General features: G+C 37.7%; 1 protein-coding gene across 7 annotated transcripts in view; it reads left to right on the forward strand.

Moving 5' to 3' along the window:
- Positions 1-27,326, forward strand: part of sema6ba (sema domain, transmembrane domain (TM), and cytoplasmic domain, (semaphorin) 6Ba) — a 184,781-nt gene that overhangs the window by 107,956 nt on the left and 49,499 nt on the right. For all 7 annotated transcript variants that reach the window (XM_048162487.1, XM_048162484.1, XM_048162485.1 and 4 more), the window contains 3 exons: positions 9,989-10,103; positions 13,558-13,618; positions 13,722-13,784. In XM_048162487.1, coding sequence (XP_048018444.1) covers positions 9,989-10,103; positions 13,558-13,618; positions 13,722-13,784 — 239 coding nt within the window. The remainder of the gene's footprint in view (positions 1-9,988; positions 10,104-13,557; positions 13,619-13,721; positions 13,785-27,326) is intronic.

A 27,326-nucleotide genomic window follows, 5' to 3' on the forward strand; every position in this document is an offset into this window, starting at 1 on the left:
TTTGGAAATTAAGACTGGCTTAAACTAAAGAAGCCAAATATATGATACCAGTGCTATTTTTATTCAATGAATACCATTCATTTGTTTTGTTTTTTGGAGACTTTAGACTTTCAATTATATGAGCTATAAAATAACAGGGACAGAAATCTTTCAGATTTTGTTAAAAAGATCTTTATTTGTGTTTCGAAGAAGAACGAAAGTCTTACAGGTTTGGAACAACTTGAGGGTGAGTAATAAATGACAGAAATTTCATTTTTGAAAACTAACTCTTTAAAAAATTAACTGTTAATTTACAGAAGTCATGTGGGCATTAAATAGATTTATATATGGGTCATTGATGATTGTTTTATTACATGTTAAGAAAGAGATTATGTGGTTTTTATAATCAATTAACACTGCTTTTGTCATTTTTTACAAGATGGACAAAATTTGCCACTAAAAAAGTCATTCGGTTTAACCAAAATTTCAGATTTACCGAATGACACTTTTGGTTATACCGAATGACAATATTTTCAAACAATGCTAACAGGCCGATATCTAACTAGCTAGCTAGTTAGCTTGCTAGCTATCAAGCAAAAGGATAATCAAACATTTTATATTTAGTACAAGTTTTTAAAATATTAAAGCATTTTCCATGTTTTATAGCAGCTGTACCGAATGACCTGATGTTTCAGGACATGCGTATGAACAAGTGAAAACATGAATTTTTTAAATAGTTAAGAGAGTTAGTTACAAAAATATATACATTTATTTTATTTATTTATTTTAATCACAAATTAAATTAGGGCTGCAACTAACGATTATTTCAATAATCGATTAATCCGTCGATTATTTTTACGATTAATCGGGGGGGGAACATTAATTTCCAACCTTTTATTATAACAGAACTGACAGTGCAAATTCACAGTGCAAAAAATCCTCAGAACGTGCAAAAACAGGCTGCTCTTTTAACATCCCTGAGCTGTTAAAGTAATAAAAAACAAAAAACATACACATGTATGCTTTACATCTGCCAAATATATAGGTTTTTTTTAAATAAAGTGCACAAAAAGATGTATATTTTTGTTTAAAGGGACCTGAGCTGTCAGAACAATACATCTTTTTTTTTTTTTTTTTTTTTAAATAAAGAGCACAGAATAAATACATGACAACAGATCAGTGTTTATTTTAACAGCAAATTTTTATTTAGTTTTAGTCATACCCTGTGTCTCAATCAGCTCCCTAGCTCCCTAGGTCGTGAATCAGTATATAATGAAAGTGAATGTGGCTGATACCCTGATCAGTGCCCTGACTACTGAACTAGGGAGCTGATTGAGACACACGCATAGTCTTTTGACTAAAATGCCATTCAGTTTGAATCATGTTTTAGTCTTTTGAATTGTTTTAGTAGTTGACTAAATATCACAAGAATTTAGTTGACTAAATCTAACGGGTTTAGTTAAATTGTAATGCATTAAGAATTTCTCTAAAATTTCCAAACCCATTATATACTCCTGGAGAAAACATCTACTGTATTAACCTATTAATATGAATAATATTAAAATTTAAACATGCAATACAGACACAGATTTAACTGCTGTGACATAAAAAAAATATTATCTTATAATTAAATAAAACCACTCCTCCTGAAGAAGAACACAATGTCTTCTTTTCAATGAATGATATATGCATTCTTTATAACAACTTGCATACAACATTCCTTATGGATTAAATATAATTAATATATAATAAATCCTTATTAAAGCTAAAGAGCAGTGAGTGATTTTCTCTGTCTTTTGTTGTTTGATTAATATTAACCCTTTCGAGCGTGAGTTTAAAATATTCTAACTGTCCCCCCCAGATTGAGTTAAGGCGACCGTTATTTTAGAACGTTTGCCTTTAATATTTCCATAGCGACGCGTCATGCGTGTCACGAGCGCTGAATGCAGCCACAATAAAAACACTGTAGCCTATGACAGATGGATCGCTATTATTTTGTTTTTGTTTATTTAAAATATTCACAAACTTGCTTACTCCCTGATGGTCTTTCGTCTACCTCCGCTCTGCTGTTTATTTATTTATTTATGCTCCGCTCTACTTCGCGCTCAACTGCGCTTTTTTATACTCAAACATCTCCGCGTCTTATTGAGAGGTGTAATAGTCGCGCGACACAACGAATCGATAATGAAATTCGTTGCCAACTCTTTTAATAATCGAATTTTATCGATTTGTTGTTGCAGCCCTAAATGAAATGGCTGTATTGGCCTTTGGACGGTTAAAACAAAAAAACTTTTTGACACTTAAACTTTAAAATACCTTTATATGTTGCAAAATATAATTAAAACCTTTTGGAAAGAATTCTAGTTGTACTACCTTACATTCTTTGGATGTCATATCTCTGTTTTTTATTATTATTTAGGCCTTTGGACAAAAAAAATGACCTGTCATGTCACTGACCCATATACAAAGTTGGTTAAGATTTTGATGTTTGACTAACTGCACTAAGAGACTATTTGGGTTGCATGAGATGCATCTCAACAGCTTGCAGCATAAAAAAATACCTTTTGAAATTCTGTTAACTTAAAATTAACCTTCTAGACATTATCATATAATTCACACTCCACCCTTAAATGCGGTAAAATCACTGTTTTCTTGTGGCTGTGTTAAAGCTTTTACACTGTATCAGAATCAGAATCAGAATCAGAAAGAGCTTTATTGCCAGGTATGTTGTTTACACATACTAGGAATTTGTTTTAGTGACAGAAGCTCCACAGTGCAACAGAGTAACAGCGACAAGACAAGACACATAATAAAAAGAATAAAATAATAATATACAAATTTACAAGATAGACAAAGTGCAAAAAAAGCAAAAGACAATATATATTATAGACAATTGTATGTACAATTATGTGTGCAAATTGAGATATAAATAAGTGTTTTAAGTAAATAATATGTAATAGTGTTGTGTGTTCCGTGTTTGTCAAGTGTTCATGAGATGGATTGCTTGAGGGAAGAAACTGTTCCTGTGTCTGGTCGTTCTGGTGCTCAGGGCTCTGTAGCGTCGACCGGATGGCAACAGTTCAAAGAGGGAGTGTGCTGGATGTGAGGGGTCTAGAGTGATCTTCTTTGCCCTTTTTCTCACTCTGGATAAGTACAGTTCTTGGAGAGTGGGGAGGGTTGTGCCAATGATTCGCTCAGCAGACCGGACTACCCTCTGTAGTCTTCTGAGGTCAGATTTGGTAGCTGAGCTGAACCAGACGGTAATTGAAGTGCAGAGGATGGATTCAATGATGGCAGAGTAGAACTGTTTCAGCAGCTCCTGTGGTAGGTTGAACTTCCTCAGCTGGCGAAGGAAGTACAACCTCTGCTGGGCCTTTTTCACAATGGACTCGATGTGGTTGTCCCACTTCAGGTCCTGGGAGATGGTGGTGCCCAGGAACCTGAATGACTCCACTGCAGTCACAGTGCTGTTCATGATGGTGAGTGGGGGGAGAGCAGGTGGGTTTTTCCTGAAGTCCACGATCATCTCCACTGTCTTGAGCGTGTTGAGCTCCAGGTTGTTAAGACTGCACCAGACAGCCAGCTGTTCAACCTCCAGTCTGTAAGCAGACTCGTCACCGTCCTGGATGAGGCCGATCAGTGTGGTGTCATCCGCAAACTTCAGGAGCTTGACAGAGGGGTCTTTAGAGGTGCAGTCGTTGGTGTAGAGGGAGAAGAGCAGTGGGGAGAGCACACAGCCCTGAGGGGCGCCGGTGCTGATGGTGAGGGTGCTGGATGAGAATTTCCCCAGCCTCACTAGCTGCTGCCTGTCTGTCAGGAAGCTGGTAATCCACTGACAGACAGAGGTGGGCACGGAGAGCTGAGTTAGTTTAGGCTGGAGGAGTGATGGGACAATGGTGTTAAAAGCAGAGCTGAAGTCCACAAACAGGATCCTCACATAAGACCCTGGTCTGTCCAGATGCTGGAGAACATAATGCAGTCCCATATTGACTGCATCATCCACAGACCTGTTTGCTCGGTAAGCAAACTGCAGGGGGTCCAGTAAGGGTCCAGTGATGTCCTTCAGAAAAGCCAGAACCAGTCTTTCAAATGACTTCATGGCCACAGACGTTAGAGCCACAGGTCTGTAGTCATTTAGTCCAGTAATTTTGGGTTTCTTTGGGACAGGGATGATGGTGGAGCGTTTGAAGCATGAGGGGACTTCGCACAGCTCCAGTGATCTGTTGAAGATCTGTGTGAAGATGGGGGCCAGCTGGTCAGCGCAGGTTTTCAGACAGGCTGGTGAAACGCTGTCTGGGCCTGGTGCCTTTCTTCTCTTGTTCTTTCTGAAGACCTGGCGCACGTCATCTTCACTGAACTGAATTGCAGGTGTGGGGGAGAGTGGGGTTGATGGAGGTGTGAATGGTGATTTTTCAAACCTGCAATAAAACCCATTCAGATCGTCTGCCAGTCGTTGATTCTCCACAGAGCTGGGGGATGGTGTCTTGTAGTTGGTAATGTCTTTCAGACCTTTCCACACTGAAGCTGTGTCATTAGAAGAGAACTGATTCCGAAGTTTATCAGAATAATTCCTCTTTGCCACTCTGATCTCCTTTTCCAGTGTGTATTTGGCCTGTTTGTACAAGACTCTGTCCCCTTTTCTGCGAGCATCTTCTTTGGCCTGACGGAGCTGGCTGAGTTTTGCAGTGAACCAGGGTTTGTCATTGTTGTAAGATAAATGAGTCTTTGTAGGAATGCACAGATCCTCACAGAAACTGATATATGATGTAACAGTCTCTGTGAGCTCGTCCAGATCGGTGGCAGCAACTTCAAAAACACTCCAATCAGTCCATTTGAAACAGGCTTGTAAAGCCCGCTCTGTTTCGGTGGTCCATCTCTTTACAGTCTTTGCTACAGGTTTAGCTGATTTCAGTTTCTGCCTGTAGGTTGGTATGAGATGAACTAAACAGTGATCAGAGAGCCCCAAAGCTGCCCGTGGGACAGAGTGATATGCATCCTTTATTGCTGTGTAACAATGGTCGAGTATATTACTGTCTCTGGTGGGACAAGTAACATGCTGTCTGTATTTGGGCAGTTCACGTGAGAGAATCGCTTTATTAAAGTCCCCGAGAATGATAAGAACAGAGTCCGGGTGTTGTTGCTCGCTCTCTGTGATCATATCAGCGAGTAACTGTAAAGCCGAGCTCACGTGCGCTTGCGGAGGAATGTAGACGCTCACCAGAATGAACGAGCAAAACTCCCGCGGCGAATAGAACGGTTTGCAGTTAATGAAGAGTGTTTCAAGATCTGGACAGCACATCTTCTTTAACACCGTTACATCTGAACACCACCTTTCGTTGATGTAAAAGCACGTCCCGCCGCCGCGCGATTTCCCCGTTGATTCAGCGTCGCGATCTGTATGCTACACTACCACTATTGTGAAGCCATTTCCAGACTGTTCTTTTAAATGTACATATGGCTGACATATGATGTGGACATGTCGCGCAGTTTGTAAACAGTTTAGCACGTTAGTGTTCATGGATGGATGAAATACACCATATCGCTGTGGTCTTTTTAAAAGACTTTCAACTTGATGGTGCTGGAATAACGAGACACAAAATATGAATGTGTGTTTGAGTATACGAGAGGTTTGTATTCCCTATAGATCCCACAAACCAGAATAAGTGATACTGATGAACAACCACTCATGCATTTCTAATGATTCAGTAGAGACCAGGGGTTAAAGGTCATCCAGCACAATGTGTATATGTGTGTATGTTTTGTCCCCACAAGGATAGTTAAACCTGAATTCACCTAGGGTCCTGCCAATATTTGCTCTCTTCAAGGAAAACGGCTTAGTAAACATACTAAATAATGTCTTAATGAGAAAGTTTAAAAAGCAGAATGGTTTATCGGAGTAGATTTAGAGGTATAGAACAGAAAATATCATTAGCTCAGAAGCCAGTGAAGATAAAAAACAAAGGTAGGTGTGTGTGTGTGTGTCTGTGTGTGTGTGTGTGTGTGTGTGTGTGTGTGTGTGTGTGTGTGTGTGTGTGTTTGTGTGAATCAAAGTAAAATAACATGACCTTTTTAAGGGTTTTCCACATTTAATTGCTCTTTCCAAAGCACAAAAACATTTAAACCCTTGTGAAATGTGTCCAAACAACTAAAGGCAAAACAAGTCAGCAAAGACAACAGTATCTCTATCCTTCTTTCCTTATTACAGTGGAATTAATTACTAGCAGAAACTGTACGGAATATTATTAGCATTCAGTAAATATGTGGGTGTCCTCAGGCTTCTCTGCCCTCAGACACAGAATACAGATTCATCTCACTGCGGATGGAGGACACTTTCTTGTTTGTTGTTTTTCAGTGGTAATCTGTTTTCTAATTGTGTTTAACCTCTTTCCACAGCATTTGGAAAGCAATTTTCCTTATCTGAAATGTGTGAACACACTCTGAACTGCAGGAGTCTTGTGGGGGACACAATATAAAACTTATCAGCTTTGCTCATGAATATTAATTATGTGACGGGACATTGGCCCAGGAGTCCTAACTGATTGACTGGGCAGGTTGCATTAGCCATAGTGTGATTAGCGCTTACTGTGTATTTTAAATTAGCTTCGTTTTCTTTTTAATTTTAAGGTTTAGTCATTTTATGTGCTTTTTTTATTAGTTTTTTTTTTATATGTATTTCCATTTAGCTTTAATTTATTTTTATTTCAGTTTTAGGGTACGTTCACATGACAACTATGCACTAAAAATGGAAAACTGTTTCCTTTGCATACAGATGACAACATTGTCAAAACGACTCCAATTCACATGAATTTGTGAAAACAATTAAAAACACTGTATTATTCATGCCAGGTCAGTAGTTGGCAATGTCACTTTGTACAAACCCGATTCCAAAAAAGTTGGGACACTGTACAAATTGTGAATAAAAAAGGAATGCAATAATTTACAAATCTCATAAACATATATTTTATTCATAATAGAATATAGATAACATATCAAATGTTGAAAGTGAGAAATGTCATGCCAAATATTGGCTCATTTTGGATTTCATGAGAGCTAACATTCCAAAAAAGTTGGGACAGGTAGCAATAAGAGGCCGGAAAAGTTAAATCTACATATAAGGAACAGCTATAGGACCATTTTGCAACTTATTAGGTCAATTGGCAACATGATTGGGTATAAAAAGAGCCTCTCAGAGTGGCAGTGTCTCTCAGAAGTCAAGATGGGCAGAGGATCACCAATTCCCCCAATGCTGTGGTGAAAAATAGTGGAGCAATATCAGAAAGGGGTTTCTCAGAGAAAAATTGCAAAGAGTTTGAAGTTATCATCATCTACAGTGCATAATATCATCCACAGATTCAGAGAATCTGGAACAATCTCTGTGCGTAAGGATCAAGGCGTAAAGATTTTCGGGCCCTTAGACGGCACTGCATCACATACAGGAATGCTACTGTAATGGAAATCACATCCTGGGCTCAGGAATACTTCCAGAAAACATTGTCGGTGAACACAATCCAGCGTGCCATTCGCCGTTGGCGGCTAAAACTCTATAGGTCAAAAAAGAAGCCATATCTAAACATGATCCAGAAGCGCAGGCGTTTTCTCTGGGCCAAAGCTCATTTAAAATGGACTGTGGCAAAGTGGAAAACTGTTCTGTGGTCAGACGAATCAAAATTTGAAGTTCTTTTTGGAAAACTGGGATGCCATGTCATACGGACTAAAGAGGACAAGGACAACCCAAGTTGTTATCAGCGCTCAGTTCAGAAGCCTGCATCTCTGATGGTATGGGGTTGCATGAGTGCGTGTGGCATTGGCAGCTTACACATCTGGAAAGGCACCATCAATGCTGAAAGGTATATCCAAGTTCTAGAACAACATATGCTCCCATCCAGACGTCGTCTCTTTCAGGGAAGACCTTGCATTTTCCAACATGACAATGCCAGACCACACACTGCATCAATTACAGCATCATGGCTGCGTAGAAGAAGGATCCGGGTACTGAAATAGAAATAGTGTTTGTAGAAACACTAGATGCCTATAGACTGAACACATAATAGACATGCACTTGACATCACCATTTTCACAAATTTGCGTTTTTGTAGTTTACGCAGAGACATTAATGGTATTGTTTTCAAAAACTTGCACTTTGAAACTGTTTTCAAAAGTTTGCATTTTCAGGCCACCAAAAACGCCGCTGTCATGTAAATGAACGGCCAAAACGCCTGTCTTTACATGCACATGAACTTTAATGACATCCCATTCTTAATCTGTAGGGTTTAATTTAGAGTTGGCCCACCCTTTGCAGCTATTACAGCTTCAGCTCTTCTGGGAAGGGTTTCCACAAGGTTTAGGAGTGTGTTTATGGGAATTTTTGACCATTCTTCTAGAAGCGCAGTTGTGAGGTCAGGCACTGATGTTGGTGAGAAGGCCTGGCTCACAGTCTTGAGGTCAGGACTGTGCAGGTCAGTCAAGTTCCTCCACACCAAACTCGCTCATCCATGTCTTTATGGACCTTGATTTGTGCACTGGTGCGCAGTCATGTTGGAACAGGAAGGAGCCATCCCCAAACAAAGTTGGGAGCATGAAATTGTCCAAAATGTCTTGGTATGCTGAAGCATTAAGAGTTCCTTTCACTGGAACTAAGGGGTCAAGCCCAGCCCCTAAAAAACAACACACCATAATCCCCCCTTTACCAAACTTTACACTTGGCACAATGCAGTCAGGCAAGTACCGTTCTCCTGGCAACCACCAAACCCAGACTCGTCCATCAGATTGCCAGACAGAGAAATGTGATTTGTCACTCCAGAGAACACGTCTCCACTGCTCTAGAGTCCAGTAGCGGCGTGCTTTACACCACTGCTTCCAACGCTTTGCATTGCACTTGGTGATGTAATGCTTGGATGCAGCTGCTCGGCCATGGAAACTCAGTCCATGAAGCTCTCTACACACTGTTCTTTAGCTAATTTGAAGGCCACACCAAGTTTGGAGGTCTGTAGCTATTGACTCTGCAGAAAGTTGCAGACTTCTGCGCACTGTGAGCCTCAGCATGTGCTGACCCCGCTCTGTGATTTTACGTGGCTTTTTAAGTTGCTGTTGTTCCCAATTGCTTCCACTTTATGATACTACTAACAGTTGACCATGGAATAATTAGTAGTGAGGAAATTTCAGGAATGGACTTATTGCACAGATGGCAACCTATCACGGTACCACGCTTGAATTCACTGAGCTCCTGAGAGTAACCCATTCTTTCACAAATGTTTGTAGAAGCAGTCTGCATGCCTAGGTGCTTTATTTTATACACCTGTGGCCATGGAAGTGATTGGAACACCCAAATTCAATGATTTGGAGGGGTGTCCCAATACTTTTGGCAATATAGTGTATATCGTTCTTTTTATTCATTCATTTTAAGTTTTTTTTTTTTCCAATGAATCAGTTCTTGAGTTCAACTCACTGACTCAATGATTCAGTCTAAGAGTGTTAAAAGTTCACTGTAATGGATTATCTGTAAAGATGTTTACTCCTGCTTCTCATAAAAAGCTATCACATGACTTCCAAAGACTTGGAATATAACACACAAGCTGTATAGACCAATCTTATGATGCTTTTAATGGTGATTCCCTTTTCATTGTCATTATATATAGTCCGAGCGACCAGTATATTATGCAAGAAAGAAAGGTTTGGAATGACATGAGTGTGAGTAAATAATGACATAACTGTTATTTTTGGGTGAACTTTTCCTTTAAGATGACTTGTTGTTGGACTCTGCATAGAAAAGTCACAATGATTTATGTTTTTGTCCTTTATTCCTGTCTCAGAGGTCTTCTGTCTCTAACTCTTCTGGGAAAGTGATGGACGCATTCCTGCCTGTGGTTTAGTGTCTGTTTCATCCATCTATACTTCATATTTTGGCTCTTTTGTTTGGGTGCCCATAACGTCTCTCTTTTCCATCTCAACTAGTCATTTTTCCACATTTTGACATCCCCTTCTGAATTCTGTTTGTTTCTTTATCTGTAAGTGGTGAGGCGATATCCAGTGTTTGTGGGCCGAGCACATCGCTCTTATACCCGCCAGGAGCCGCTGTACATTCAGACCGTCCTGAAAGTCAATCGTACACTCTACATTGGAGCCAGGTAAAGTCCACATGCATTCACAATGACTCAACATACACATTTCAAATTATAAATCATTTTTATAATAATTTTGCATATTGCACATCTTGCTAGAGCAAGCAAAATTGCACATACTGTACTAAGGAACAAGTGTAAATGATTCTCTGTGGTAATCGATAAGATGTTAAATTGATTTATTCATGCACTCATTCAAGATTCATTCACTCTATTCATGCAGTAACATCATCCAATTTGGTTTTACTTTAGAAATTAATCTGACATGACTATAATATCCTCTCTTTTATTAAAACCTTTCTGTTTCGCTAAACCATCTCGGTACCTAATTGGTTTTAATTGGAAACGACAAGTTACACAATGAGAAAATGTCATTACCATTTTAAAGCTCTGACATGAACACCCATGTGCTAATAGCTCAACACAATCAGCCAATATAGCAGCGTGTTCTTTACACACGGTGAGAGTGTGCATGTGGAAATCTGTCTCCAGTTTGACTGGTGTTACATTTAGTTACATCTTTGAAATCCGTCTCATGGACAGGCCTTCAAAGTCTGAGCTGGGAGGATTTAGACTCTCAGGGGAGTTTGCATGTGGTCCTGGTTAGGCGGTGGTTGAAAGTTAAACCCCTGTTCGCTGACCTTTAACCATTACACAGTCAAGCAGCTTAAACACTGGCTCTCTCTCTCTGAAGCTAGAGAACAGATATAGTCTATCTTGAGTTTCTGAGCACTCTTACAAACTCTCTTACACATTCTGGAAAGTGGAAATTCTAATAAACCAGTTACTTTCACTACAAAACTCTAGAGCTGAAAACTTAAATTTAGACTTTCTCATAGACAGGTTGATGGATTTGTTTTATCAAAACACTTTAGTGCTTCAGGTGCTAAAATATATCTTCACAGACTTTCTGTCTTGTCTCGATTAGTCATATGATTTAGGGTGCATTTTGATTTGCATACTTCTAATATCTAATATGCACTACACTATGTACTTTACTGGTAGTGGGAAAATATTCTTGATTATGTAGTAAGACAGCAAACCAGAATTGGTTATTGCTTACATGACAGTGTTATTTTAATATTATTTATATACCATTTAGAATTTATTATTATTTAAAATTATTAGCTTATATTTTTATATTTGTGGTTTTCATTTTAAATTTAGTAAAAGTTTTGGGAAAAAAATGTGCTTTTGTCATTTTTATTTATTTTTTTTTTTTTCAATATTTCTGTTTAGTTTTAATTTATATTTATTTAAATTTTAGTCATTTTAGTGCTTAAACTTATATTTCAGTTTAAGTTTTTTGTAAGTTTAAAGGGTTCACCCAAAAATAATGTCATTAATTACTCACCCTCATGTCATTCTACACCCGTAAGACCTTCGTTCATCTTCGGAACACAAATTAAGATATTTTTGATAAAATCCGATGGCTCAGTGAGGCCTCCATAGACAGCAATGCTACTGAACTTCTCAAGATCCAGAAAGGTACTTAAAACATATACAAAAAAAAGGATTCGAAGCAGTGTTTTGAATCGGCCATCACTAGATATCGCTGAAAAGTCATTATTTAGTTTTTTTGGTGCACAAAAAGTATTCTTGTCACTTTATAATATTAAGGTAGAACCACTGTAGTCACATGAACTGTTTTAAATATGTTTTGAGTACCTTTCTGGATCTTGAGAAGTTCAGTGGCATTGCTGTCTATAGAGGACTCAATGAGCCATCTGATTTCATCAAAAATATCTTAATTTGTGTTCTGAAGATGAACGAAGGTCTTACGGGTGTGGAACGAGATGAGGGTGAGTAATTAATGACATTATTTTCATTTTTGGGTGAACTAACCCTTTAAGTTCTTCATCCAATATTTATATTTGATGTATTTCAACTTTATTAACAGAAACAATTTTTTAAAAGTTTAAGTTTTAGTCAACAATAACAATAACTGTTACATGACAGTTGGATTGGTAAATTTACTTAATGCAAAATATTAAGATATTAAGTGTTGTTTTAAGATTAATTTTTTCCCTCTCTTTTTAAGCATAAACCTCATTAATTTTTGTAAACTTAAGGATGATCCTAGGCATTCGAATCATGTAGAGAAACTATTTTTAAAAGCCTTTATTTCATCTTGGCTAAATCTTAAAAACAGGCGACACATACGCAGACTGTGTTGCGGCGGGTTTTGCCTTCGTCAGGGTGTGAGTAACAAACACATTGTGAGTTCATTTTGAGCAGCAATTAATTAGTCTAATGACAATCACCTGGTTGTGCTACACAGGACAGACAGAAGAGAGTTTGACAATTACATTTCAAATTAAATCAAACACAGTATAATCAATATAAACGAGAGGGAAAGTTTTTTTAAAAATAACAATAATAATATATTCAAAGAGATAAAGTATATATAACTCAGACTCCACAATTCAATGAATATAATCAATAATATACATAGTGTAACTTAAATTTCTGCAAAAAAAAATAAAAATAAAATAAAAGAAACAATTTTAATAATGTTACAAATGTCGCAAATCAATAAACAATGTAATTTATATTTAAAAAAAAAAAAAATCATTCATTTTTGTTAGATTGCTCAAAACAACAGGATATATTTAATAAACATAAGATATATTCACTAAAAACAGCTCTCATTCTTACACAAATTTGCGTTTAATGTATACATTTTTAGTAAATCGTCGCTGTCGGACGGAAAATGCTCCAAAAATGCTATTTTCAGGAAATTGAAAAATAAAAACACTTTTTTAAATAATTAAACACTGCGCTGTTGATATTGTGTCTTGATATGTGGTCAGACACTTGCATGTGTCATAATATTATTAATATTTTACCAAAATCAAGCTGAAATGGAGGTTTTTGACCAGCTAGTTTTGGAGAAAGTCAATGTTAGTAAATATGAAGTGATACGCACAGGTTATTTAAGACAGTTTTAGCTATGACTTGACAACAAATACACTCTTCTCCACTCCTCAAATATATAAAACATTAGCCTTTATATACATCTTGTTTCTTGAGTAAAGAAAATTCTGTACTTATTAAAACAACCAGTTCTTTCTTTACCTTTGCATTGCAAACAAGCAGAGACGGTCCAAACTGCGTGCGGCACTTTGTTCACAAAAGAGGCGGGGCGGAGTTATGAGGGAGTGACCGGTAGTTTCAGAATCCAATGGAGTCACATGGTTTAGTCACAAGCTCTTTTTAATAGGCTACTTTACATTGGTAATATTGTTGGTAATCAAAGCAGCCCACAGACAGACGTAAAAGGTGTCCAGTAGTAATGATGGAGATATAAAGTTTCCACCTGACATTGTCCAAATAAATTTCTGTGTGTGTAGTCTAATGCATAATCTGTAGTTTTTGTGTTAAATCAAGGCCCATTTTCATTGTTACTGATGGTCTGTGTATACGGTGTGTGTGTGTGTGTGTGTGTGTGTTGGTGCAGAGATGACCTTTATCGAGTGGAACTGGACCATGTATCTGGAGATGAAATGTTCTACAGCAAGGTGAGTACCGCTCTGTCTCTTACGCACATAATTGCGTGTATGAACACTCTGCTTACCCTCCCATGAATGTCGGTGATGAATTTATTCCTTTGTCATTTTGCAGAAAAGGACGTGGGAATCCAATAAGAATGACATCCGCATCTGTAGAATGAAGGGCAAACATGAGGTGAGTGTTCAGTGCCAAATAACACACGTTTTTTCACGTTTCATGGCCTTTTTAGCACTGAGTGGAGAAATTCATTCAAAGCTATTTGAGCGATTTACTTGCCAAGAGCTCAATGTTTCAAACCTGTGGCAGAGCTGGATACAGTCTCATATGAATAAATTCTCAGAGAGAGTAAATGCATAAAATAAAGATTTGGTTTATATTTGCAGTCTCACAAGAAAATGCCACACTCTGCGGAGGCTTTTAACCTTATTGTGGAGAATTACTTACTGCCTTGGTTAGTTTCTGATGATATTGAGGGATGTAGATTTTCCCATGATTTGTTTGTGTTTTTAACTTCTACTGTAACAATGCGAGGTTTATTTGAAAAATCCTTCAGTCAGAGATATAATATCCAAAAATAACCAACGCTTTGCGCAATACCTGAAGTTTCTCTAAACAGTTGCTCTACTTTAGTCCACATTAATCTAGCGCTGCATGTGGTATTACATGCAATTTAATTTATGCGTTTTAATTCCTTCTTTGGCAAACACACCACCATTAACGAGCTAACGAGGCTCATTGTAGAGTTAACCGGATTGATGCGTTTTATTTTCCTGCTGCAATTACCGTAGCGATACAGTTGACGGAAAGCTGGTGGTAAATATAATTTCATTGAAAGGGAATATTCATGTACTTTTGTGCGAATCACATACTGGCGTCTCCATTGGAAACAGTTTTGGCTTTTATTCAGCACATTTGGACCTGACAGCTCCTGCAGCAGTTCCACTCAATAATGAGCGATCTACATGCTGGCTTGGTAAAAACAGGTGTTACTGTATCATTATATAATGAACGACAGACGTTAAGATGATTATAAGAAGGTGATTTGCCACGTTAGAGGAAACATGGCCTTTTTTGCAAGAGATCTGTTAAGGGATGGATCATGACGACACAACACTCTTAAAAATGAAAGTTCTTTAATGGCATCTATGGTTCCGTGAAGAACCTTTAACATCCATGAAACCTTTCCATAGGTTGGAAAATAATGGTTCTTTTAAGAACTGATCACTGAAAGGTTCTTTGGGAACCCAAAATGGTTCTTCTATGGCATCGCTGTGAAAACAACCCCTTTTGAAATAGGAAGTTAACGGGGCTGCACAATTAACGCAATATGCACCAACCATCTTTCTTTACTTGTAATGAAAAGTGCTTAAAAGCCAACTGCTGTCAACAAAAGAGTAGGTTTTCTGCATTTTTCCACCAAAATAAAAGCTTGGTGGTTTGAAAATGAAGAAATGAATTATTTTTCTTAAATACTTATTTTATAGTAAAATATTACAATAGTAATATTTCTTATTTAGTTTAATATTTTTATTTAGAAATAATCATATAATCATAAAAATATATTTTTTAAATATAATTTTATAGTCATATTTTTATATAATCACAAAATCTTTGGCCAAATTGTGCAGCCCTGGAGATTCACATTTTAAATGGCGTTCTGATTCCATTTTTTCCCTAAATTGTGCTAAGTTGATTAGTGATTTTCTCTTTTTTTAAATATATATATATTAGCAACATGACATCATGCTATGCTTTTAGTTGAGTAGATAGAAAAAGTTTTATATAGCAACACAAATTCAGACATTTTTAGATTTTGCGGGGTGTACGCCCCCAATATTTGCATATGCCAGCTCATGTTCAAGGCATTACACAAGGGCAGCCAGTATTAACGTCTGGATCTGTGCACAGCTGAATCATCAGACTAGGTAAGCAACCAAGGACAATAGCGAAAAATGGCAGATGGAGCAATAATTGACATGATCCATGATATCATGATATTTTTAGTGATATTTGTGAATTGTCTTTCTAAATGTTTCGTTAGCATGTTGCTAATGTCCTGTTAAATGTGGTTAAAGTTACCATCGTTTATTACTGTATTCACGGAGACAAGAGAGCCGTCGCTATTTTCACTTTTAAACACTTGCAGTCTGTATAATTCATAAACACAACTTCATTCTTTATAAATCTCTCCAACAGTGTGTAACGTTAGCTTTAGCCACGGAGCACTATCAAACTCATTCAGAATCAAATGTAAACATGTAAATAAATACTATACTCACATGATCCGACGCATGCATGCAGTATGCATGACGAACATCTTGTAAAGATCCATTTGAGGGTTATATTAGCTGTGTGAACTTTATAAATGCACTGTATTATAGTCGAGAGCTTGGGTGGGCAGGGAGCGCGCGATTTAAAGGGGCCGCAGCCTGAATCGGTGCATAGTTAATGATGCCCCAAAATAGGCAGTTAAAAAAATTAATTTAAAAAAATCTATGGGGTGTTTTGAGCTGAAACTTCACAGACACATTCAGGGGACACCTAAGACTTATATTACATCTTGTAAAAGCTGGTTCTAGGGCACCTTTAAAGGGATAGTTCACCCAAAAATGAAAATTCTGTCATCATTTACTCACCCTCAAGTTTTTCGAAAAACCTTTATGAGTTTCTTTGTTTTGTTCTGTTGAACACAAAAGAAGACAAAAGACAAAAGAAAACAAATTATTTTTAGGTGAACTATCCCTTTAAAACTGCAGTCCATAAGTTATCTTTACGTATCTTTACTGTCAGTCACCACATCGGTGTGAATACTGTGCTTCAGAATCACAGATTGAAGTCTTGGAAGTAAGACCAAAATAAGAATTTTCAGCAGAAAATGTCATCTGAACAAGTAACACGTTTGCCGCTTTTGTTCTGACCAACTGAGAAAAAAGCATAACAATAAATTGCGTTGCCAGTGATGATTAAATCTAACGGTCGCTTAGCTCGGATCACATCAAACCGTGCAAATTATTATTATTGTTATACTTTGTTCTCAAATTGTTAATGTTAACAACGTCAGCATTGCATGACTATGTGTATTTAGTGTGTGTTAGTATTACCTGTAGATTTCAATTTCTGTAGCCACTCCGCAGTCCGAAGTCTTTTGCTTTTGACTACGGGTGAATCTCTTAATTTTTAACCAAAAAAGTTACGGACTGCAGCTTTAAGACAACATGAAATGAAAATTATTTCAGCTTTTGAATCACACCTCATAGACCCCTGTATTCTGCAACATTATTAGTTAATTTTTGAAAATATATAGGGTTTTTTCACATTCCTTGATCTATCCTACCCGAATAGTTGTCCTCAGCTCTTGGTTTAATATTCTCTTTAACTTGAGGAGGCTGTGAAGGCCTGTTCTCTGAGCGGAGTTCAGTTCTCATGTCTGAATCGCAGACTCGATTGTGTCTCTCTTTGATGTTTTCGTGATAAACCTGTTCTTATTCTTCAGTTCAGAGGCTAATTACCCTCTGCCTTCTGCCCACCTTCATAATGTAGGAGTCCTGCTTTCCCGCTCTTTCGCAAACCAGGGCGTTTTAATAGATGTGTATGACTGCAGGGGAGAGAACTTCAAGGGACCGAGTGTCAAACCTGGACAAGGATTATTGTTTGGCAAGAGGGAGCTTACAAATTAGACCTGTCTGCCACCCACCCACATGTTCGCAGAAATCTGAGACATCAAACACGCACCTGCGAATCTCTGCCTCCGGCACTTTCTGCAACAGGGTCTCATTCTCTCTCCTTCTTGCTTTTTCTTTCTTGCTCTTTCCGTGTTGTTTTTGTTCATAGTCACTAATTACCTCATACACCATAAATGTTTTTTCACAGCATTCGCCACTAATTGCATGAGATAGACAGAATATTAGCACAGACGGACAGAAAAGTAGCGAAAAAGGCCGGAAATATGTCAGTTTGAGACACACGTCCAATTACCCATCCTTCTGTCAGAGATCTGACCGCACACCTCCACACACCAATGATATCAGACTGCTGATCCAGGAGACAGTTTTTGCATTTCATATGCTCTTGAATAAGATTAGATGGACTTTAGAAAGTGCTGTCAGATGAAATGTGTTTGATCTGATGTAGCATGTGTTCCCTTAGTAATTGTGGCCTTGCTGCTTGATTTAGGCTGACATGATGTGATAATGAAGGGAGGAAATTCAATATCCTTATTCTGACTCCCGTTATTACGCACATACACACTTACTACAGTAAGGATCTGCAAAATAGCATCTTGTTCCACAAAATGTATATTAAACATGTGAAGAGAGCTATGGAGCTGCTAAAGGGACATTTCCCGCAAGAAACTTTGCGTTCACTGACAAAGAACTCAAATGTTTCGTGATTGAACGCAAAGTTTCTCAGGGGATGCAAAACATTTTCAATGTTTCGTCACCATGTCACCTTTAGGGCCTCCGTAGGAAACCGTGTTTGTTTTTGTTAACTATTAATTTTCATTAATTGAAATAAAGCTAAAATAAAATAAAATATAAATATTAGATGAAAACAATAATGAGAATTGTTGCATTGGCAATTAACGTAAATTAAGATTAAGTTGATATAATAAAATTACTAAAACTAAAATGGAAATAAATAATTAAAGCTATATATAAACATTTTAAAAATATTATAATATAAAAATGACAAAATCACATAACAAAATTATGCAAGCTTGTTTCTGCCACTAAATAAAAAAAATAAAAAAGGTAATTATGACTTTTATCTCATAATTCTGACTTTTTCTCAGAATCGCGAGATTTAAACTCGCAATTGCGAGAACAAAGGTCAGAATTGCGTGCTATAAAGTCAGAATTTAGTTATAAAGTCAGAATTGTGAGATATAAGTCATAATTCTGACTTTTTTTGCAATTGCGAGTTATCATCACGCAATTCTGACTTTATAACTAAATTCTGACTTTATATCACGCAATTCTGACTCGGAATTGTGGGATATAAACTCGCAATTGCGTCATAAAGTCAGAATTGTGAGATATAAACTTGCAAGAAAAAACGTCAGTCCTTTTTTCCCCTCACAATTGGACATTATAACACGCAATTGCGAATTTTTATCTCTGAGAAAAAAAGTCAGAATTGCGAGATATGAACTTGAAATTACTAAAAAAAAGTCAGAATTGCGTGCTATAAAGTCAGAATTTAGTTATAAAGTCAGAATTGTGAGATATAAGTCATAATTCTGACTTTTTTTGCAATTGCGAGTTTTTATCACGCAATTCTGACTTTATAACTAAATTCTGACTTTATATCACGCAATTCTGACTCGGAATTGCGGGATATAAACTCACAGTTGCGTCATAAAGTCAGAATTGTGAGATATAAACTTGCAAGAAAAAAAACGTCAGTCTTTTTTTCCCTCACAATTGGACATTATGACACGCAATTGCGAATTTTTATCTCTGAAAAAAAAAGGCAGAATTGCGAGATATGAACTCGAAATTACAAGAAAAAGTCAGAATTGCATGATATAAACACAATTGCGAGAAAAAAGTCAGAATTGCGTGATATAAACTCACAATTGTGAGAAAAAAGTCAGAATTGCAAGTTTATATCAATTCTGACTTTATAACTCGCAATTCTGACTTTATATTTTGCAATTCTGAGAAAAAAAGTCAGAATTGTGAGATAAAAAGATTTTTTATCTCATGGTGGAAACAAGCTTCCATACAAAATTACTAAAAATTAAACTAAAATTAAAGTGAAATATGAAACTATAAATATAAAATCTCATTTAAAATATAAATGGATATAATAGAAATACTAATTTAGTATTCACTATTAGTATCTATTAATATTTTGTACTTTGTATTTTGTATTTTTTTAAATTATTTCAGTATTACTAAAATAATACTAAAATAAATAAAAAATACAAAAAGAACACCAGAACACTTCATTATTCCTAAACAGAGTTAGAGGAAAGAAATGAAGGAGCTCTATGTGTAATCCTGGAGAAAGCTAATGTTAGCATTCCCATTCATCTTAATGCCAGTTGCTCAGCTAGTGCTGAACTCCTGCATAGTATGTGATTTGAAATATGCTCTCTTTGCTCATAGGTAGTCAATTTTGCTGTCAGGTTGTTTTGAGCCAATCATCACAGCCATTAATATCATGTGATTCTTTGGTTTGACCAAAATGCTCTTTAAAAGGTGCTAAAGAGGATCTTTTCTTCGACTGAGAAACCAAAGACTGTTAGTGAGTTTTTGAAATGAGCGCATGCTCATTTTGAGGGAACGCCTCCCAAATCTGGTACACGAGTATTGGAACACGAGTGTTTACCACCGGCATTCGCTGTGTCGTGTTAGTGGATTCATTATGTCGGACTCGCCGCAGGTAACTCATAATCTGCAGTTGTTATTCTTGTCTCCTGACAAAAACATTGCATGCGGCGCCTGTGGAGTGTGGAAAGCTACTTCTCACAAGGAACATCATGACAGTGATTGACAAGCCAGAGGGCCAATCCGCGCACGTCTCTCACAAGGAATGTAATGGCAGTGATTGACGATTACGTAAACGATTGGCTGATGTTTTTAAGGCCCTACCTCGTGCACAGATGATGTATATTAATATTATTCCTTTCAGCGCACCTAATAAATAGTCTTTTATCAGTTAGTAAAGAAAGTTTCAAGTAATATTGCAAAAATGTATAAAACAAAACATCCTCTTTAGCACCTTTAACAAAGCCGTTTTGTGCAGCATTTTGCTTTCTATACGGTGTTATTTTAGTATCATTATAGTTTTTTTTTTATATTTTTAATCAGTGTTTTTGTCATTTTCATTAGTTTTTTAAATGTCTATATACATATTATTCAGTTTTATTTCAGTTTTAGTTATTTTAATACATCAAGTTACACTAAATGAAAATGAGAAATGTAGCCCTGGCACCTAGCTGAAATAAAATAAGTTTAAGAATACGGTTGTCACTCCAGTACATAAACGAACTGTGTGTGAACGTAACCGTATTAAAGACTCAAATACAGAGCTGACAGCCGTATTCTGCTGCTGTGTGAACATGGCCAAAGTGACCAGTTCAAATCTGATCAAAACAGTTTCAACGTAGCGTTGATAGTAGTGCATTAAATCACAATAACATCTTCAGAGGTAGAGAAATGGACCATTCATAATTCATATGAAGGGTCTTCAGACGTAGGAGTTGAATTATTGCATTTGGCTGTCACTCGTGCTGCTTTGATTGGCTTTTATGAAACACGAGATAAACAGATTTCTTCAGCAACAACATGGGACTACGACAAGATCACATCTGCCTCCTGTAAGACTCCTATATGGATTGTATAATTGTGTATGTGTGTGTGAGAAAGACATAACAGACACACACAGCCTCTCGAGTATCTCGACGAGTTACAATTGTCGTTTTTATTAGCTTGAAGGGCACTGCAGGAAGAGAACTATATTTGTATGGTCGTTCTGAATGAAAATGAGCAATGGGATTCCTTCATGAAGGATTCACTGAATATCTTTTTGCTCAGTCCTGAAGAAAATTTTATTGCTCAGATATTGCTATTTTACAGCTCAAGGCACTTCATGGGTTTCATTGAAGTTTGTCGCAGATGTCTCACATAAAATGTCTTACAATGAGATAATTGCGGGGAACTCTGGATTTTTCAGCTCACTGGTAATGAGTTAAACAATTAAACAATTTCATGTTTAATATAATGTCATTTGTGATTTCTCTCTTGCATATGTTGCTTTTTGCATCTTAAAGAGACGGGACTATGTCTAGGTACTGAATGTGCAGTTATCCATCTATACCTTAAAGGTGCAGTAAGCAATTTCTGAGAAACACTGTTGAAAGTGGTTTGGACTGAGCAGCACAATGCACCTGTAGCCAATCAGCAGTAGGGGGTGTGTCCACTCATGATAGGGGAAGAGAGAGAGTGAGCAAGAGGGAGATTTGAAAAAACACTGTAGAAAGAGAAAAAGCTGAGAGACATTACAAAAGAGAAAAGGTCAGTGGAATATCACTGGTTATGATCAGGCAAGCGCTTCAGGACTCGCGTTAATATTAGAAAAGCTTTCCAGTGCTGGAGAGACCTAAGTGGGAAGACCTGAAAACGGACGCATAGGTTACGTTGTTTCTGCTCCATATGCGAATAACATTGGTTTTGCTATGTTTCACAGAACCAAGATATGCTGTTGTTGAAATGTTAGCTATAGTAACAGGACAGTTTTGAGTGTCATTGTTCATTGGAGCTGGTGTGCTGCTGGAGACTAACCACAAACTCTTGCTTGTGTATACTCTTGTGTAATGTTTATTTTTTGTTCTTCCTTGTCGTTCGTTCATCATCTTAATTTTTTTTATTCTTTGCGAAGCAATTTTTGTGTTTTGTACATCTTGGGGGTGGAGCAATGAAGGGAGGGGTGTGTTTGTTTGGGTCGATTTCAAATATCAACAGTGTTTCTTACTGCACCTTTAAAGCAGCGTTTCCCAAATGGGGGTTCGCAAATCGAGCTAATGATGAATGAAATCTTAGGAACTCTTAGGAAGTTCTAGGAACTAGCCACCAGGGTGGTTACTGTAATAGTTCCCATAGGGCCGTTTTCCTGGTTGCATTCGCACTGCCAGTAGGAACTCTGAAGTGACGTAAGCTGTGCTTGTTGTTGTGACTTTTATTTTGACGGTACTGAGACCACAAGAGCCTGAGCACACAGTGCTCACATTCTCTATTCGTTTATAATCTGTTTAACAGTCCTATCTAATACATTATTAGATAGAATTGTTACACAAAGAAAGTAGACAGTATATGAAAAAGTATTATGGTTTACTGTGTGGTTGATGTCCAATGTCGCAAGTTTTAATCATGTTTTGCTTGGTCCAAAGTTGCGTTGGATTTTCTCCTTAAAAGTCACTGGTAGTTCCTATTGTGCTTGTTTAGACCCTACTCTGAAGTAGGAGCTAATTTATTTCCCCCCAAAGGAGTTCCTAGAACTAAAATCATTCCTAGTTCCTGCCGTGCAAACGCGGTAAAGAGCAGGTACTTCCGCCAGTAGTTCTTGGAACTATGAAAAGGTTTCTCTGGTGCGAAAGCCCCTTTTGTTCTTTTTGTCTCTGTGTCTCAGTAGCAATATGAGACATTTTCATATGGAATTTAAATGTTATATCGCAATTGAAATATACAAATAATCACAATATAATTTTTGCCATGTTGTGCAGACCTGTATATAAGTAATTTTAAAAATTTAAAAACAATTAAAATAAAACACTAGATATTTTATCTATTTTCTGGCATGTCATGTGAAAATTAAACACCAGAGAGCCATGAATGCGTCATTAAAGTAACTTAAAATCTCAGGGGATGCTTCAAGAAAATATTTTATTTTCTGACAAAACATTCTGGGAACCTTTACCTTAGTCAGATAGTGAATTTGATGCAGAAATAAGCGAAAAGCAATTTGAGTGGGTGGAATGGGAGCGAGCGGAGACATGCAGAGAGAGAACAAGAAGTGGTGGAGAGTGAGGAAGGTGAGAAGAAAGACAGGAGAGTAAGGGAGGAAAAGACAGACTTTGATCAGAGTAGAAAGCAGTCGAGTCTGCTGGGGTACGAGAACGTATACTGCCATGTCACACGCTCTAATCTGAAGGATAAATCTTGACACTTTCTTGATGGTGTTTCACAGAGACCTGAACCACATGTGCTCTTCCCCAGAGCGAAACCTACTTTTTACACTTCTGTCGGGCGTACGGATCGACCCGCTCGCAAACCTGCATCTCTGATGAATTCAATTTTACAGTTTATGAAGCGGAACGTAAGATCTCCCCACCCCTGCAGAGAGTTTACAGCACACTGACATAGTTGGGCTGTTTTGCTCGCGTTCAGCTGTATCCTTATGGTGTACCTTTGAGCCAGCGGTGAGTTCGGACAGGAATAGGTGGTGCTAAAGACATTCATTAAATTTCTTAAAGGATTAGTTCACTTCAGAATTAAACTTTCATGATAATTTACTCACCCCCATCATTTCATCCAAGATGTTTGTCTTTCTTTCTTCAGTCGAAAAAGAAATGAAGGTTTTTGAGGAAAACATTCCAGGATTTTTCTTCATATAGTGGACTTCAACAGTTACCAACAGGCCAGTGGCGTGCAGTGGTGTTCTGAAATGAGGAGGCACATTTTTTTTTTTTTATAAATCAATGTAAATTCATGTGCATTACTCAGTTGACACATCTTCCTTGTTAAATGAACATTACTTTACAGTACATCAAAAAAGAAAAAAAAGAAACCAAATACAATTATATTTTGTAATTTTACATTAACAATGTAGTGTTCTATTTATCAAAACCAAGTCAATCTCATCAAGTTGGTGTTTTAAGCATTTCTACATTCATTCCAAAATAATAACTAAAGGCAATAATAATTTTAACAATATATTTTATTTGTGTGTTGTGGTTTTTCTTTTTAATCGTCAACCTAGGATATTTTGGATCATCAGTCATGCTCCGCAAGCACCGTCTGTCACAGACACGAATTGTATTTTTAATTTCACCAAACTGATTGCAGTAAAAAACCCCACAGTCATCATGCTTTCAGTCCATTTCAAGTTTGATTTTGACATGACATAAAGCAGTGATATCTAACTGGGTGATCTGTTTACTTACTTTTCAGTTAGTCTTTCGATTGACGCCATTATTTGTTCAGTCAAACTCACGCGCGGAACACACACGTCAACGAGAGGCGGGATTTATCGCACAAACCAATCATATCCAATCCAGAGCCATAGAGAGACTCTCTCTATGGCTCTGATCCAATCATAACCAATTACATCCAATCATAGCGCGATGGAGACATTGCCTCCTCTCACGTGACTTTTCCCCATTCATTCTCAATTACCCCCCACAAAACCCACCGCACGCCGGGGGTCTGATGATTTTATATGGTTTCCTATGAGAGGAAAGGGAGGCATGACTCCATAGACTGTAAAGCATGACTCCTCTGTGTAACTTTACCTGCGGGTGTCGCTGTTGGACACTGTTCCTTAAGATACGCGTGACATGCGCTCTTTTTAATGTCATAATTTGTAATATTTGTGTTGTTTTATATGTAATATGGATTATTTTCTCATCCTATTTTTTTTTGAGGAGGCACTGCCTCCCTTGCCTACTCGGAGGAAACGCCCCTGCAACAGGCTGAAGGTCTAAATTGCAGCTTCAAAATGATCCCAGCCAAGGAATAAGGGTCTTATCTTGTGATTCATTTTCTAAAGAAATACACACACACACACAATATATATATATATATATATATATATATATATATATATATATATATATATATATATATATTCAGTATCTCACAGAAGTGAGTACACCCCTCACATTTTTGTAAATATTTTATTATATCTTTTAATGTGACAACACTGAAGAAATGACACTTTGCTACAATGTAAAGTAGTGAGTGTACAGCTTGTATAACAGTGTAAATTTGCTGTCCCCTCATAATAACTCAACACACAGCCATTAATGTCTAAACCGCTGGCCACAAAAGTGAGTACACCCCTAAGTGAAAATGTGGCCACCATTATTTTCCAGCACTGCCTTAACCCTCTTGGGCATGGAGTTCACCAGAGCTTCACAGGCAAGTGTTTACAAAGCGAACGTGCAAAGACTAAGTCAAACGGCCTTAAAAAAAAAAAAAAAATGTAAAAAAAAAAATGATGTTGGACGTTTTTTAAAATGAGACGTTTTTTAAAATGAGACGTTTTTCGTCCTACCGCAGTGCTTCCGCCTATGTCACACGTGACCTTTCCAACGTGATTACGTCATTCGTGACACATCACAGATCTAGTGCAAGGTGAGTGTGGCGACCAGGGCGGGCGAGAGCCGTGAGGGAACGGCGCGAGGCTGGTGGCGCGAATTGAGCTTCACCTGGGAGGCGCACCGGCCTTGAGTCTCTCATGGAGGAGCTCCGGAAGCATAAAAGGAGGAGCGACGACAGTGAAGGACGAGAGAGGAACAGGCCTGGATGTTATTTTATGTTTTATTATGTTTGCGTGGCTGGCAGACGTCCGCGAGGGTCTGCCGGCACTACTTTCGTTTTGTATTTGTTTATTTTGGAATTTAAGTTTTGTTAAATGTTCGCCGGTTCCCACCTCCTTCTTCCCGTACATACGAACTGTGTTACAGTGATCATTTGTGGTTAAAATGTATAAAATTTTTATTTGTTTTTAAAAAATGACAGATCGTTTCGCTAGATAGACTCTCATTCCTTGGTTGGGATCGTGTAGAGCCTTTTGAAGCTGCACTGAACCTGACATTTGGACCTTCAACCCGTTGGTAAATGTTGAAGTCCACTATATGGAGAAAAATCCTGGAATGTTTTCCTCAAAAACCTTAATTTCTTTTCGACTAAAGAAAGAAAGACATAAACATCTTGGATAACACTGGGGTGAGTAAATTACCAGGAAATTGTCTGAAGTGAACTAATCCTTTAATAAATGTCTTATGTCTTAATTTGTTCTAGTTCTCATCAATTTTCTCAGCATCTAAAATAGAGTTCCTTTCCTGCTGATGGAATCAAGGCCTAATATTAAGCCTCAAAATGCCGTTGTTGTGTAAATGAATGGCCAAAACACATAAAAAATTGCGGTGTTATGTAAATGCCCCCTTAGGCTAAAGATCAGTTGTATTGTCTTCTAATTGGTGGGTAATTATGGGCAAATTGTTGCCTATTTTTGCCGCTGCTATTTGCATTGTATCACCAAGAAAACCACACAGAGGGTAGAAACTGGCATTGTTGATGCGGGGATGTTAGAACACCTCAATACCTCAATCTTTCACAGCATCCAGGTGGAAATACTCACAGTAATAAGAGGTGAAAGCTTGTGTCATTTTATATGCTTACACACACACTCTTCAGCTAATCAAAAATGAAAAGATCCCTGTCCGTTCGTCTATTCAAGCACATGCACACACATGCTGTAAGTTGATCTATCAATAGGGAGTGTGTGTTTAATGCTGTGAGCAGCTTGAATGCATTTGTAACGACACTTAGATCTACATCCCTTGTGCAAACACACACACACACACCATGAGCGGTGGACTTGCATCTGTAACAACACATAGACCGTTGACAGTCCTGCTAATCACCTCAAAGAGCCTGACCTCAGTGTCGGCCCCCTCGGGTTTCAGCTCCACCAGGAGGCCCAGCCAAACTCAATGGGCAGAGTGGTGAATGGGCCCTACGGTGGAGCTGCGTGTCGGGGCCCACATGCAGAGGTTTCAGCAAAATACACAAAACCACTTCAAAACGTTCCATTGATGTCCGTCAGGGAACAAAGGCATTCTTGATACATGAGTGTTCACAGCTGGTTATCCAGTAGGACTGCTTTTATAGCTGGACTCGCGTCATGATGCATTCAAATCCAGCTATACTTCCTGTTTCTGTGCTACACAAAGACATGCAGCACCATTGTGCCTATCTAGTCCAAATACAATGTAAAAACCAGTAGAAAAATGTATGTTTTAGGGTGATCACCACTGTGTGGGCTCTGTGATGGAGCTGCAAGCTGGGACCTATTTATCTGGTGTCTGTCTTCAAAAACAAACACAGCTCACATCAAAATAATGATGTCTGGGGGAAAATGACTTGTGAAGCCGTGTAAATATTTACAGCCTTATTCTTTTGTCCATCTTGCCCTATCCTTTCA

This window comes from Megalobrama amblycephala, linkage group LG17 (assembly GCF_018812025.1).
Source record: "Megalobrama amblycephala isolate DHTTF-2021 linkage group LG17, ASM1881202v1, whole genome shotgun sequence".
Taxonomy (NCBI): domain Eukaryota; kingdom Metazoa; phylum Chordata; class Actinopteri; order Cypriniformes; family Xenocyprididae; genus Megalobrama; species Megalobrama amblycephala.